Below are 14,806 nucleotides of genomic sequence, written 5' to 3' on the forward strand. Positions count from 1 at the left end.
GTACACACACACGGCTGCAGCACAGCGCTCTTATTTAAACTGATGTGAGTGCTGTCACGACATCCGACTAGTCCTATTTGTTCCACAGAAGCCGTGGCGTGAGAGAGCAGGGTCACCCCACTGGCTCTCATGCAAATCCATTCAGCACACGCGTGTGTGCGCACACACACACACACACACACACACACACACACACACACACACACACACACACACACACACACACACACACACACAGACACAGACACACGCACACACTTAATAGTCCTGCAGATAAGCAAAAAGACAGACAGATAGACAGGCAGGCAAGCAGAGAGAGACGAGTGGACAGAAAAAACATTGAGCAGACAGAAGAACAAAATGAAGGGCAGACAGACAGACAGATAGACAGACAAACATCAAATCCTAATTAAACATAATTAAATTGACAGTTATCCTGAGCTACCTATCTCTACAGTGTTGAGTCAGCACTAAAAACAGGTCTGGCTCCACACATTATCATTCTGCTATAGGGGAAAATTGCTCTGGCTTGTTTGTATTTCTTTGAACCAATCACAATCGTCCTTGGCGGAGCTAAGCAAAGGATGCAAAATAGACATCGCAGATAGTGGAAGGTCGTCTCAAGAAGGTAACGCACAAATTGCGAAATCTGGCAAAAACTTGCTAGACTCGTTGCCCGACAACCGATCCTAACCTTTACTATTCTAGGTCAATAGAGTCCTAAAACTCTGAAATGATTTAGCATTTTAGCACTTCTGGTTCCCTCATCTGGAAGTCAATGGGTTTTTAGTTACATGCCTGAAATAAGGTCTGTGGTTAACACAAGCTTGAGAGATTTTATTCTACAATATAAAATGCATCAGTAAATATCCCACTCATGAATTTTGAAGCCTTTATGTGTCTTAAAAAAAGGCGGTTGCTAACAAATGGCTAAATGAGAATACTGAACGTCATCACGCCGACTCGTCCGCCTTCAGAGCCTCGTTGTGTATACTCGCGCTCATGTGACCGTGGTGTAGTTCATTTATAGCCTAACGTTAGCATTTTACGTTGGCAATTGCATTTACACTTCAAAAACCATAAAGTGGTGTTAATTTGTGAAGATTATTTTACGGAGCAAAACGCAAAAGTATCATAAACATTTGTTTGCCACAGAGCTTATTTTCTGCGATATTCCAAAATCCAATGGAAAAATCCCTTTGGCTTTATGTTGGGGGAACCTAGGCGATCAAAACTTCCTGGTTAGCCTACAAAAATACATCATGCCTAACCTTAACTATTCAAGGTCGACGCCTAACCTTAACCATCTCACGAGAGTTTCCCAACTCGTGAGTTGCCTTCTAGACATGACCATAGCGCAAGGGGAGGAGAATGCCACCTGAAATACGTGGCCAATGGCAGGCTTATACCCACAGTCTACATCCAGTGAGTCAGACTACTAGTGTCCCCAAATGGTAGCAAGAGGTAACTGTTTGGATTTAGCAATTATATAACTGATTAGTTAACTGTCTACTGAGTGGGGCAGATGCAAGAAGTGTGTAGAGGATCAGCCATTGAAAGTAGGTCAAAAGGTCAGGGTTCAAATATGGGGATAATGGTGCACACTTTTGTCTCTCCTCAAAGGCATTGATAGTGTTGGACTTGTTTGTACATAAGAAAAGAAAAATGACGCAAATATCTGTGTGAAAAAAAAATCTTTTCAGACCCAATGGCATCATGTGACAGACACGGAAGTTGCAATTCCACCGTTTGGCCACTACGAAAATTTGCTTCAAAGCTCTGCACACTTCTTGGGGGCTTGCTTTATCCTCCATAAATGAGAATGATTTATCTCTTCAGAATAAAACTTGGTCGGACATTTTTTATATAAAACATGACACCTATGAACTCAAACTGTGCTAGCTACGGGATCAAGGAAGGGTTAAGCAATACAAGACATGGATGTGACAATATAGTTTTTAAGGTAAAATGTTTTGAGAGGTTTCTTAAATATTATTTGCTCGTTATTGTTGCACTATAATTAGGATCTTTATTGTCATTTGTTCCGATTTTTGAGGGAATGTTTTGGGCATTCACACAAGCCAATGACAAATTGGTTGGCATGTGTGTGTATGAACTAATCAGTGGCGTACAAATGCTTTGTGAATCAGGATCCGGGGGCTACACGCAGTGACGCAACATAACAGGTGGACAAGACTTAGATTCGGATGGAGTGGACGGGGCTTATATACAGTGGAGCATCGCGTGCACAAGAGCGCCATTTGGACTCACCCAAAAAGAAATACCAAGGAAAGCAGCTCACATCCGATGAGCGCTGTGAAAGCAGTGGGTGGGACGGTCTATTTGGGTTATATGAGTGAGTGAGTGTAGAGGAAGCTTATGTCACAAAAGTTATTTCATAATACAGAAAAAAGAAAGACCTTTTAATTTCACAGTGTATGTGTTCTAAGTGCCTCACCAGTTTCATAACTCTCCTCTTTCACTGTCAGTTTTGTGTGCGGAGTGCTGGTCCTGCAGTATCTTGTGGGGATTTTGGGTGAGTTAAACCTGCATGGTTGGCCATTGGATTTGTCCTGCATAGCCTAGCCCAAATATGTCAAGCGTGACAATATTAGTCATTTCAAGCCAAAAAAAGAATAGTGGGTCACATTCACCCCTCCTCCTCCTCCTCCCTCTCTTAAATCCCTGCATGCACACACAGACACACACACTTTCGCCTGTCGCCCCTCCTTCTCCTTCCCCTCTCTCTCTCTCCCTCTTACACACACGCACGCAAGCACACACTCAGCATGCTCCATTATACACTTGCCCACACAGCATAGCGTGCCGGAAACAGACTCAATAGATGCCAAGCTCCCGGTCCCTGCAGGCTCAGTGCCCTTAAAACACTGGATGCACCTTCCCAAATTAGGTTAATTTGCCACAGAGACTTGCCCAAAATACAGTCTAGTGGTCACAAACAAATTAAGACAGAGAAATAATTAGATTAGAATTTTTTTGGGAAATTCCAGCTCTCATCAATTATTAACCTGCATGGTTCAGTAATCAGACTAGCTTAAGTGAAATAGATATGAGCTATATTGAAATGGTCATAATCAAGACAATCAAAATGTTATGATAACCCTGATGTAGTCAAATGCTGTATATGCAATCAGACTATTCTGAAAGTAGACATTCAGTATTTTATATGCTACAAAGAGAGCTCTGATAAACTTTATAAATAACCAAATGATTGTAAATTGTGGTCCAGTTCAGTACTGCTTTGTGTATGCTGTTGCATTAAATGCACGCTACGAACTCCTTCCTCCCATGTCCTTGTCATGGGGGTATCTGAGGATATGACCGGTTATAGAGAGGGTGAGAGAGTGAGACAGAAAGAGGGAGAGGGAGGGGTGGGGGTATACAGTGAGAGGGCTTGTCTTCCCTCTCCCCTCTTTGGCACAGTAGGGTGCAAGGTTTGATTATTGTCTCTGCCTGAGTACAACATGTTTTTCCCTTTTGTCACGTTCTCCAATTTTTTTTCTGCTGTGGAGGCAGATAAACAAGCACGGAAGGTAGGCTAGACTTCAGTGGGCGAGTGCAATTTGCATCAGAGTGACTGAGTCTGCACGATTCATTGACGGGTCCAGAAATAGCATGAACATGCATCACAGATGAAATCATAGCAAATATTTCTCTCTCCCTCTCTATTAGTGTAGACGACATTAGCCCAGATTAAGACAAAGGTTTGCTTTGGTCAGCCACAGAGAAATAAGGGCAATTATACCACATAAAAAGGCAAAAATCTCTGTCTGAAGACATTTGTGAACCACATATTACCATGAAAAGAGTGGTCCCGTAAAAGCCCCTGCGGGAATGTCTGGCCGCTATTTCAAATTACTTCTGAGGCAATGAATTAAATGCACACAACCCAAACAGAGCATTGAGTGTGACCTATGCATGCAAGCAGGCAGAGCTCAGCTAATGTGACTTCAAGGCGTTGTCTGTCTGCATTTTGTACACAACTGCTTATTCATTCTTTATTTTTTACAAACAAAAATAATTATGTAGGCTCTGACATTTTGGAAAATATACTTGTCAGCTGTTAACCTGGAGTTAAATCATTAATGTGTAAACATGAGAGGATCAATATCATCTTCTTGTGTCTCAATGACTCCTCTCATTTCATCTATTAACTCTGTTGTTGCATGTCATGTAACCACAGGAATGCCACTGGCCTGTTCACGTCAATCAGGCCCCTTCCTGCCATGCGATGCCTCTGGCTGTCAAAGCATAAAATTGAAGTGATGAGCATTACCAACTGATATTTCCATCCCCTGAGACAGACCGTGGTTAAGGTGGTTGTGGTAAGGGTTAAATAAGAAGCTTCCACACATGGTTGATGAACGCAGAAAAGTTGATGAGGTCTAAAGATGGTCCAGGGTTAAGATGGCCTTGTTTGGGAATATTGGGGCATTTTCCCCTCAGACTTGGAGCCATTTCCTCCTCAAATTGAGCTCCAGCCAACACGCACTAAGGAATGTTTTGCACTAAACACTTTAGGGGAAGTTGCAATAGCACAAGGTTCTTCACAGTATTTTAGCATTTTAGGATTTTATTGGTCTGAATGATTGTATAAATGTAGGTGGTTGTCTTCTATGTTTTTTATATGTTTGTGCTTTTGTCTTTTGTCTGTTTTTAATGAGCACTGCACCATGACATGGCAATACAAGTATTGATTGATTGATTGATTGAAATAGGATTTTTTTTTTATTTGCTATAAAAACTGAATTGAATGATTTTGCATATACTTTTTGTATATGATACGCATAATCACTACTAATGTCAAATAAATTTAAAAAGCTTTTATTTTGATAGGTAAATAAACTTCCTGTGCCAACTCTGGCTAACTTGATAGTCACTACCCCAGACGTTCTACACTGCGTGGTTACGTAACAAGGCTACGTCGTAACCATAGCAACAGTCAGAGCGTCGCTCACGACAGGGAAAAAGTCAGTCAAAGTTTTTAGTATTTTGTGATTATATTCGCCTTCATTCAGGAGGAAACTGTTGACTATGGGTAGGTAAAGGTTTGTTCTGTTTACAAGTCGATATAAGTCAAATAAAAAGCGTCATTCTTGTATGACTGCAGTAGTAAACGTCATGTTATGCGAGGGACCGCAGTGATTTGTTTACAGGTTAGCAAAATTAGTTAGTTAAATGAGCTAACCTTACACCAGTTTTTTCACGTCGTAAATGCTGTTAAACTCGGTTTCTTTTAGTGTTTGTCACCCATTTAATTAACATTTACCTACAGCAATGTAGACTTTATAATGCGTATATACTGTATGTTTACTATGCCTGCATCTAAACAAAGCTGCATTTTGGACACAATGTACATTACAAGTAAACTAATCTAGAGACTTAGCTAACTATAATGTGTCTGCCATTAATAATGTGCTAACTATTCAACTGAATTATATTAAAGATGAGATCTGTAATATAAATATATAAACTTAAAACTGCTTTCCTAAGATATTTGTATAGGCCTACAAGCCATTCACCCCAAAGTCTGCATGTGCTTTGACTGTCAGTGAACTATTTTTTTTTTTTTTAATTTTTAATTTTAAAATTTTTTTTGATTCTCTTATATATTTTCTATATTCTATATATATTTTCGACTTTTTTACAGTAGACACACACAAGACGTGAAACACCCAGTACCCTTATACAAAAAAGACGAGGGTACATGTCAAAAACAACTGCAGAGCTGCCAGACAACCACAATATAAGCAAAACAGGAGACCCCATCAGGGTAAAGAGTGAGAACAAAAAATAAAAATCAAACAGCCAAAAAACTAAATCAGAAACAACAAATAAAAAAAAAACACAGTGAGAGACTAGAATATCAGTCAGCATACAGGATAAAGCAGAGTTCGCACAAAACAGAGATACAACATAGCAGAAACGCTCATGAATTATACAATTAGGGCTTATCAAGCAATGTCAAGAACGGCTTCCACACCTTTAAAAAGTTGATTTGTGAATTATATTTGCTAAAGCGAATCGGTTCCATCTTAGCGATGGAAAGCATTTAGTTTAGCCACCTCCTGAAACAAGGTGATGATGGAGACTTCCAATTTAGTAATATTATTTTTTTTGCCGCAATCAGTGAACTATTTTCTGACTACCATCAATTACCCATACTATTTTGAGCAGGAATGAGGCCATGGGCGGCAGTAGCTCAGTCCGTGGGGACCTGGCCGGTTCAAGTCCAGCATGGACAAAGTACAGGTGCTAGTTCACCTCCTGGGCCCTGCCGAGGTTCCCTTGAGCAAAGCACTCAACCCAAACTACTCGGGATGCATATCTGACATGGGCTGCCCTGCATGTCTGTGGGTCCAGTGTGTGCTTGTGTGTGTGTAATCCAAAATAACAAGGAGTAAAATAATTGAAATTCCCTCCCAAGGATTAACAAAGTAATTCTTCTTCCTCTTCCACAAAACAAAACGTAGTGCTGCTCAGCTCCTTAAATAAGCAATTATCTTGTGGATCAATGAAATCAAATTATTTCAACTCCATGTGCTTCCTTCAGGATGGGGTGGTTCGGGGACATTTCTTCATCATTCCCTGGTAGCCGAAATGCTTTTTGCCCCTTAGTGCTTTTGTTTGTGCTCGTGCTGAACTGTAGGCCCTCACGAGTTAATATGTTCGTGTGTGTTTCCTCTCACGACTTAGGCATGCGTCCATGCAGAATAGATGAGTTTATGAACAGCTTGCCTCCCTCACATTAGACTGATTAATAGTTCAATCAGGGCTAAAACGGACAAAATGTCACGGGGGAACAGTTGTCATGCGAAATCAGCCCTTTATAGCTGCGTCCATCTAAAGGGATAGGCCTGCTTAATGCTGTCACAGAGCGTTACTAATTTATCTGTGTTGTGTGAGCCAGCGATTGAGGATCTCTGCCGTGTTGTAAATGCAGAGCCTAGAGACAGTAGGGGGGCAATCAGGCTATTAGCGTGCGCGAGCATGAATCCTACTCTTGGACTGGGCAGGGTTTGTGTGTCTGCACTGGTGTGGGAGAGACCGAGGGAATACACGTGCTTGTTTGTATGCTAGTTCTTGAATGTTTTGGTGTGTGCATTAAATTAAACCTGCCTGTCTTTGCATGAGTTCTCAGATTGTATATAATTGGATGTGTGTCTGTCTGTGTGCATTGTGCTCGTGGCCAAATCCTTGTGTGTTAGTGCTGTACATTTTCCTGCGTGTCCTCTCACTCTATTTCCCTCCGATGGTCTGCGAGGGCATTTAATGTCTGGCATGCAGCCATGCACAGGGGGCCATCTGATAGGAGTGACCTCTGGCCCTAAGTTAGCCAGAGGGATTTAATCTGAGGTCAAGTGTTGAGTTGGCGTGATGGTTTCCCCTCACTAATGGTGAAGTGATAGATAAATGCCCTGAAAGCATGCACACACAGATAGACAGACAGAGGCTGGGTTAGGCTTGCTCTGTTCTCCTCGCACGACCTCCTGCTGCTCCCATGGCCACATTACTGACTACTCCTCAGTGGCTACTATTACACAACATAGGAAAGCTGGACTTCCCTTGGTTTGCAACTAAAAGACAGAGAGCTCAGTGTACATAAATCATTTTTTTCCTTGACCCATTTCATGGATATTTCCCACACTTGAAGGTTGAATCAGTCCTTGTTGAACCTTGTGTTGCCCTGCAGTGGAGGACAGGCTAATGTATGACTGTGAACTCAAAATACACTCAGCTGTGAAATGCCATAATCTACAGTCTATAAGCTTAATGCCATAAGCTTGACTTATTAATCTATTGAATAGAGTGTACAGCAAATGGGTTTAATATGGTGGGCATCACGCTAAGGGATTTACCCTTACATTAACCTCAGATGCTAAGTGCTATTCATCAGTTTAAAAGTACCACCCACTTTTATCCTGAAAAGAGTCGTCAATTTTTCTTGGAAATATTGAGTAGAACACAATGTCATTGGATGGCTGAAGAAATACTTTGATATCAGGGTTTTCTTTTTTAGAGTGATTAGGAGGCATCTTTTTCTTGAAACAGCTACTGTTGGTCATGAAGGGGAATGGTTGAAGGAGATGAATTTTATACAAGAATTTGGAAGCTAAAGACAGAGAAAAGAGAAAACACAGGGACTCACCTAGCAAGAGCTCAGTTTAAGAACCAATAGATAGAAGAGACTAATACCTCCAAAAGAAGAACTAGACAATGTGTTTCTCCTTTAAAGGTTTCATATTTCTACTAGGGCTGCACAGTTAATCAACTTTTTTTTCAAAATCGCAATATGGCCTACTGCAATTTTGAAAATGAAAATTGCAGGGGGCACAATATTTGTTAAAGCCAAAATGTGTGTTAAAATACCATTTCAAATGAAATATTGTGGTGCTCCAGAGATGTCCTGGCCTATACATCGTATTCTACAGACTTAAGAAAACATCTTTGTTTGGCACAGATCCCTGCAAAAATCACACCATACTAATTTTAATATGCTTTTCAATGAAAATGAGAATGAAATTATCATTCCCTGTAATATCGCAAGTGCAATATCAGTCAAAATAATCGCAATTAGATACTTTTTCAAAATCGCGGAGCCCTAATTTTTACTTAAGTTTGTTGTAGAGCCAAAACTATTAAGCTCAAAAAATTTACTTCTTGATGAGCAAATTATCAATAATCAATTCATCATTTATAAAGAAAAAATGCCAAACATTCACTGGGTCCAGATTTTCAAATATAAGGATTTGTGACTTTTAATAGCTGTTTAATAGCATTGCAAATTGATTATCTTATGCTGTTTAAAGCAAGGAGTTTCACGATGTCTGCTAGGCTTTGTGAAATTGTGATGGACATTTTTTCATTATTTTCTGACTTTGTCTAGACAAAATTATTAGTCCATTCATTAAAAATACTAAATCGACATCTTAATCAGTATTGAAAATATTTGTTAGTTGCAGCCCTGGTTTGCAGTACCAAATAGAAATCCATAACACACACAGTGTATACCATTTCCAGTATAGCTAATTCTGCTGGCCTTCTTGTTTCCAGGAGACGAGGAGAAATCTATGGAGGCGGAGCAGGAGGGAGAGAAGGAAATGAAGATGGTCCTTCGCTGTCCTCCGATCTACCCACTGCCTGAAGAGATAAAACAGGTAGGCAGTGAATCAATCATGTTCCTGAAAACCCCTGGCAGGTACCTTGCAGACTTTGTATTTGAAGTTGTATCTGAACATCAAGACTCTGCTCTCAGGAGGGACATATACTTATGAAATCATTTTCAGCGTACATCTCAAAGCAGCTTGTTAATGAAAGACCATATTGACACAACATATGTCGTTAACAAATGTGATTTTTTTGTATACGTCCTGATGAGTGTTTCAACACTACTGTCCTTCTGCTGCAGTAATCCATATGATTTGAATAAGAAATGGGACAATGTCTCCTCTTTTAATCCTCCATCTGTTTTAAGATAAAGCACTTAGGAAGTAACATGGCAGTGATGGCGTGTTGCTTTATATCCTTCTTAATGTCAGGTGGCAGTTACATATTCCCATATGATATGCCATATGGTATGAATATGAATTAGCAGGGAAAATCTTTTGCTTTAAACAGGAAGCACACAGGGTCTCTATTACCAGTTATGTATTCTCTGTTTGCCAAAGGAAATTATTATCTCCAAAGACCATGTTTTCCAGAAATTCTTAACTCTTATTTTCATTACACTTTTATTACACTATTTTGAAAGGTTCTTTTTACATTCCCTTACATCAAAAAAATGTACTGAGCGCATAAAAAACAAAGTAATTAGACTAAGAAAAATGTTTTGGCCAATGGTTGTACCCAGTAGTTTTACTTCACATTCTGATTGTCAAAAAACAACTTGAGAAAGCGTTTTTTCTACCTTGGTCCTTTGCAAAGTTAATTAATTTCTCATGCCTGTGGTGGGAAACCCAGCCAACATGGCGTCATTTCCACTTACAATAATGACTTTGTATAAATCATCTCTTACACATTAGAACTGCTGAATATTCCAAACAGAGCAGCTGGCTGGTTATGAGAGGGACCTCTCTCTGCGACTGCTTTACCTCTAACTCTCCGAAAGGCTGGGAAAACTTAACCATAGATTTCTGTCTTTTACAATCTACCCTGTTCTTGCTTGAGTTAGTTAGGGGTGGGACACATTGCCTTGAAATAATATCATGACATTAAAAGGTATTTTACAGGCGGGTCTATTACACGCTTTAGCGTGATGTCGGGTTGGACTGACTGTACCGTTCACCTCCACTTTTCACAACGTATAAAAACTTGTCTATTTCCCCTATATGGCATTGCGGTACTTTGTAATTGATCAATTATTGTCACCTGAGCTAAATCCCAAAGCTCCTGATGTGACTCATCTTGTGGTCAATTTAGGTACCAGATGACGGGGTATTACATATTATTATATGTGGCATTTGCTGTGGGATGAGTACTCTTTTCTCTGAAAGTTAATGTTATCCACACTAACAAAGTCACTACATTTTTGGAACTAATACTTCTACATTTGAGCCAGCAGTTAAGTTTCATTTTTAGTAATGTGTGTTGCTGCTGCGTAGTCAAGACATGAATAAGTCAGCACGTTGCAAATCATCATAATATGACACATTTATCACATTAGAATTGATCAAGAACGATATGATATGGCATACCCCAACTGTTGGCTTGTTTACAACCTGTCTGATCGTCCCACTCCACGTTTCTCGTGCTGTAAGTAAGATTACTCAGTGGATGTATGAGGCCGCTGTCTATCTCTCTGTGCTCTGCCCTCTCTTCCTGTCTCTCTCAGTTCCCCTGTCTGTTGCTCTCGAGTAATGTCTGGAATTTTCTCATTGAGGCCAGTAGATGGCTGTGAACAATACACCCCCTGGTATTATGTGAGAGTGGCCTTTCCATGCCCATGTACAGACAACCCCCTCCCCTCTAGCCTCCCCCGAAAGTCTCCTACAAACACATCTATGCATGCACAGTGCGCACACACACACACACACACACACACACACACACACACACACATGGTCCATTCTCCCATCCATCCATTCGTCCATCTATTTTTCTGCCTGCTGTGCCATGGCCAACAAACTCAAATGGGAATCCATTTTATTTATTGATTTCTGTGGTGGGCATCCGTCTCTCCCCAGTGTGTGTGTGTGTGTGCGTCCCTTTCAGTGCGTCTGTTTATGATTTGTCACAAGGGGCATGTGATAACCAGACACAGAGCACAGGAAAGAGAGGAAGAGAGACAATAACAAATAATGAGAGAGGGAGGGAGAGACTGACATTTTGATCATAGCCCATCTGGTCTCAGGATCTACCTCCCTCCCTCCTTGTTTTCCTCCCTCTGTCATCCACTCAGATTCCAATAGGTCCGTAAAATAGAGGATGTTCTGGGCTTAGCCCCCCGCTGAGTACACTTCAGCACCATTTATTGGAGGAGGCTTAGGTGGCTGGGGGCGAGCGGAGAACAAAAAACAACAGAGGCAGTGTGCGTTGCAAGCGCAAAGCTGTGGGCAGCACCATGTGCGCTAGTCGGCGTGGGAGGCAAAGAGGAGGTGGTGTACTAACAGGCCCATTTAAGTGCTGTTAATCCTGGTGTGCTGGGAGAGAGCTGGCACCAAGGTTTAATGGTGGGCTGCTGAGAAGGAGAGCGCTGCGGTTACACACAAACACCATGCCTTCCACCCACACACTCCGGCACAAAAACACACATACTTGCTCTGAACTTTCATGCCGAGAGTATGTTTATTGTGTGTGTGTGTATACAAACACGGGGTTGCAGCTCAAATAGAGAGCCGAAGTCCCTCCCCTTCCGGTGGATCCCATGGGACCTTATTCATGAAAACACCTACTCGGTCATTACAAAACAGTAACGTAAACAATGTTAGACAGGGTGTGACACCAATAACTACCAACGTGGGTTTCCTTTTCATGTGGGTTGCAAGTTAGGTGGATTGAAAACTTATAATTTTCTGTTGGGTATGAATCTGTGTTGGACATGCAGCATCTGGTCTGGCAGCCTGTCCATTTTATCTCCCTGTCTTCTGCCCAGAGCATGCTGGGACATTACTAAAGAGCATTAAGCTAGTACAGATAATTAGTAACTCGCCACTCTCGGGGTGTTACGTAGATTTGTTTGAACATGACCGTGGCATCTACTGCAATTTCTCTGAACTTTTTCAAAATTTGCATGAAATGTGTCTCTATACCAACAATCTTTCCTCAAGCTACTTACTGGCTTAATTATTTTGGTGAGGTTTACGGGAGAGAAGGAAATGGTTTTATTCTTTTGTTTCATGTTTCTGTGGAGCTAAACCATCCACTCTCTGCCACCATAACAGTTTCTTGCGAGGGAACTGAAAATAATCAATGCAGTTATTATATTTTATTGTAAATATGCTGAGAGTGCATGGTGCTTTTCAGTTCCACCCTTTGTCATGTGAATACAGTCACACTTCCCCTCGCTTCCTTTCTTTGTCTTTCTCAAGGGCACATTAGCACTTATTATTCAGGTTACTCCCCCCTTTCACTGATGGTCTTTGAATTGAAAATCAACTCAAACCTGCTTCTCCAAGCAGGTGGTCAGACTAAAAATAGCACTGCGTTAAAAGAAATGCATGCGTTGGCGTGTTGCTACAGGTACCAGTGAGAAGAAGGAATATGATCCAGGAAGTCCAGTTTGATTAAAACATCCATTAATTTGAAGGTTTATCAGACGCCAAAACACCATCCCAGAAGTTTATAATGCTGTGAGACAGCAACATTATCATAGCAGCAGTCGTATTATGTTCTCTTTTGACGATCACAAGGTGAAAAGTAGAATATGCTGTTCATGTTACAAAGTAGTCTACCTAGATTTTGTGCTTGCACTTACACAGGGCGCTGCTGCAGCCCGTTCTTATTCCCAGGGCGTCAAATAGTGGGGCTTTGACACACCCCTTCGACGTCTGATATGGTTTACAAGGCACCCTTGAGCGTCTGTATGAGACGCACTGGGTTTTCAAGTAACTACAATGTAAACCCATCCGCATCATTATTAAACGCTCTGAGAAAGTGCTCCGAGAGGTCAGGACTCCTGCCATGCTGACGATGACAGAGTGCTATAGCCGGTCTGAACAAAGCATAAGCCAGCAACGCTGTTTCACTCCTTCATTACTCGACAGGATTTTTCTCCCAGTTGTCAAAGTGACACTTTCACTTTCCCTAACAATGTTCTAGTCCAAATGTGGTTCAAAGATTAGTTGTTTTCAGTGCAGCACCGAGCAGAGTACACCACAGCCTTTTTACGCAGCAGCTGAGCACCTCTTGTTCTCCACGAGGTTCAAGATGTTCACTTCAGAGATAATTAGAGAGCGAGTGCAGAGCAAGGGAGGCAGCGACAGAACAGGGAGCATCCGAGTGTGTGTGTGTGTGCAGGAGAGAGAAGTGATTTTTCTGTTTTGTTTTCATCGGAGAGAGATAATCAATGAAAAGAATGAGACCAGAGAGAAACCAAAAACACCAAGACACTTTCTGTCACACATACATAGAGATACACATGCAAGCACACAAACACATTCAGCTCTATCTTTTATGCTATTTATCTTTCATCCTTCCAGACATACACATTACCAACACAACAGGATACTTTAGACAAAACATTGGTACTTAAAAAGGGCTGTGTTTACCTACCCTTCTCCACACATTCACGTGCACACACACTCTGCACGTCATGGCATGCATTCACTACCTGTCTGACTCTAGTTTCATTCATAATTGAGGTGCTGAGTTTTGTTAGCCAGTGCATTCACATTACAGTGAGTTTCAGCCTGCCATCCCTACTACAGTGTCTCTGCAACATGGTACTTTTCCTTCCATCTCACTCTCTCTCTTTCTATATGCGGTACAGTACTGTATATGTAGTTTTATATGGACAGCTGACAGAGCAGAGACGCTGCATGTGTCACCATAGGACCTGTAGTACTGACAGGTTTGGCTCCCTTGCTGAATACTTTATGTAGTCCAAGCATTTTGTGTGTGTGTGTGCTCCTCTCTTTTAGACCTTGAGAGTGAGGACATTTTTGTAATGTACTGAAATGGGAGAACATTTAAGCCGATCTTCACTTTAAAGACCTGATGTTGTAGTTAAGGTCACACAATGTCCAAATAGTCTGTGTAGCCAATGCAGCACCATTAGCAGAGCAGCAGCAGCAGCTCCAGTCCTTCATCTGCATCTACACAGGATGTGTTCAGGCACAGTATTGACTGCAGGTCGCACGCGTTTAGGCAGTCACTTGATCACTGTAGTTGCGCGCTAAAGCAGCAGAAATAGACTTGAAGCGTGAAACCAGCTTTTGGTCGTGGTTACGTGCAAGTGAAACACTAGTTGTTTAAGCAGCCTTTGCATACAGACAGCTGTGTAGGTGCGTGAGATGCATGACGAAACACCTCCTGTGTAAACAAGCCCTAAATGTTATATAGGTTAAGCTTAGGGGGATGTGGGAACATTATGTCACAACAGAATATGGATCCATTAAATACTAGAATTACCACCTCACGGTTGTATGCCTCCGCCAAGCAGTCAAGTTGCAGTTTGCATCCATGTCAATCCAAAATGTCATCACTTCATCAATATATCCTGTTAGACATTTGTGTAAAATTGTCATAATTAACGAATGAATTCTTGAATTATGGCCAAAAACGTGTTTTGTGAGGTCAAAGTGACCTGGCCAAATTTGAAGAAATTCGCTCGTGGCGTTTCTGAAAT

At 41.3% G+C, this 14,806-nt stretch overlaps 1 protein-coding gene across 3 annotated transcripts in view; it reads left to right on the plus strand.

Moving 5' to 3' along the window:
- The first annotated feature begins 4,940 nt into the window (after nucleotides 1-4,940).
- LOC141771411 (uncharacterized) overlaps nucleotides 4,941-14,806 on the plus strand; it is a 64,901-nt gene continuing 55,035 nt past the window's right edge. For 2 of the 3 annotated variants that reach the window (XM_074641672.1, XM_074641674.1), the window contains exons 1-2: nucleotides 4,941-5,059; nucleotides 9,076-9,179. In XM_074641672.1, coding sequence (XP_074497773.1) covers nucleotides 5,056-5,059; nucleotides 9,076-9,179 — 108 coding nt within the window. In that variant the 5' untranslated portion in view covers nucleotides 4,941-5,055. Of the gene's footprint in view, nucleotides 5,060-5,671; nucleotides 5,795-9,075; nucleotides 9,180-14,806 lie in introns of all 3 variants that reach the window. The other variant, XM_074641673.1, reaches the window with a different exon arrangement.

Source organism: Sebastes fasciatus, chromosome 7 (assembly GCF_043250625.1).
Source record: "Sebastes fasciatus isolate fSebFas1 chromosome 7, fSebFas1.pri, whole genome shotgun sequence".
NCBI lineage: Eukaryota > Metazoa > Chordata > Actinopteri > Perciformes > Sebastidae > Sebastes > Sebastes fasciatus.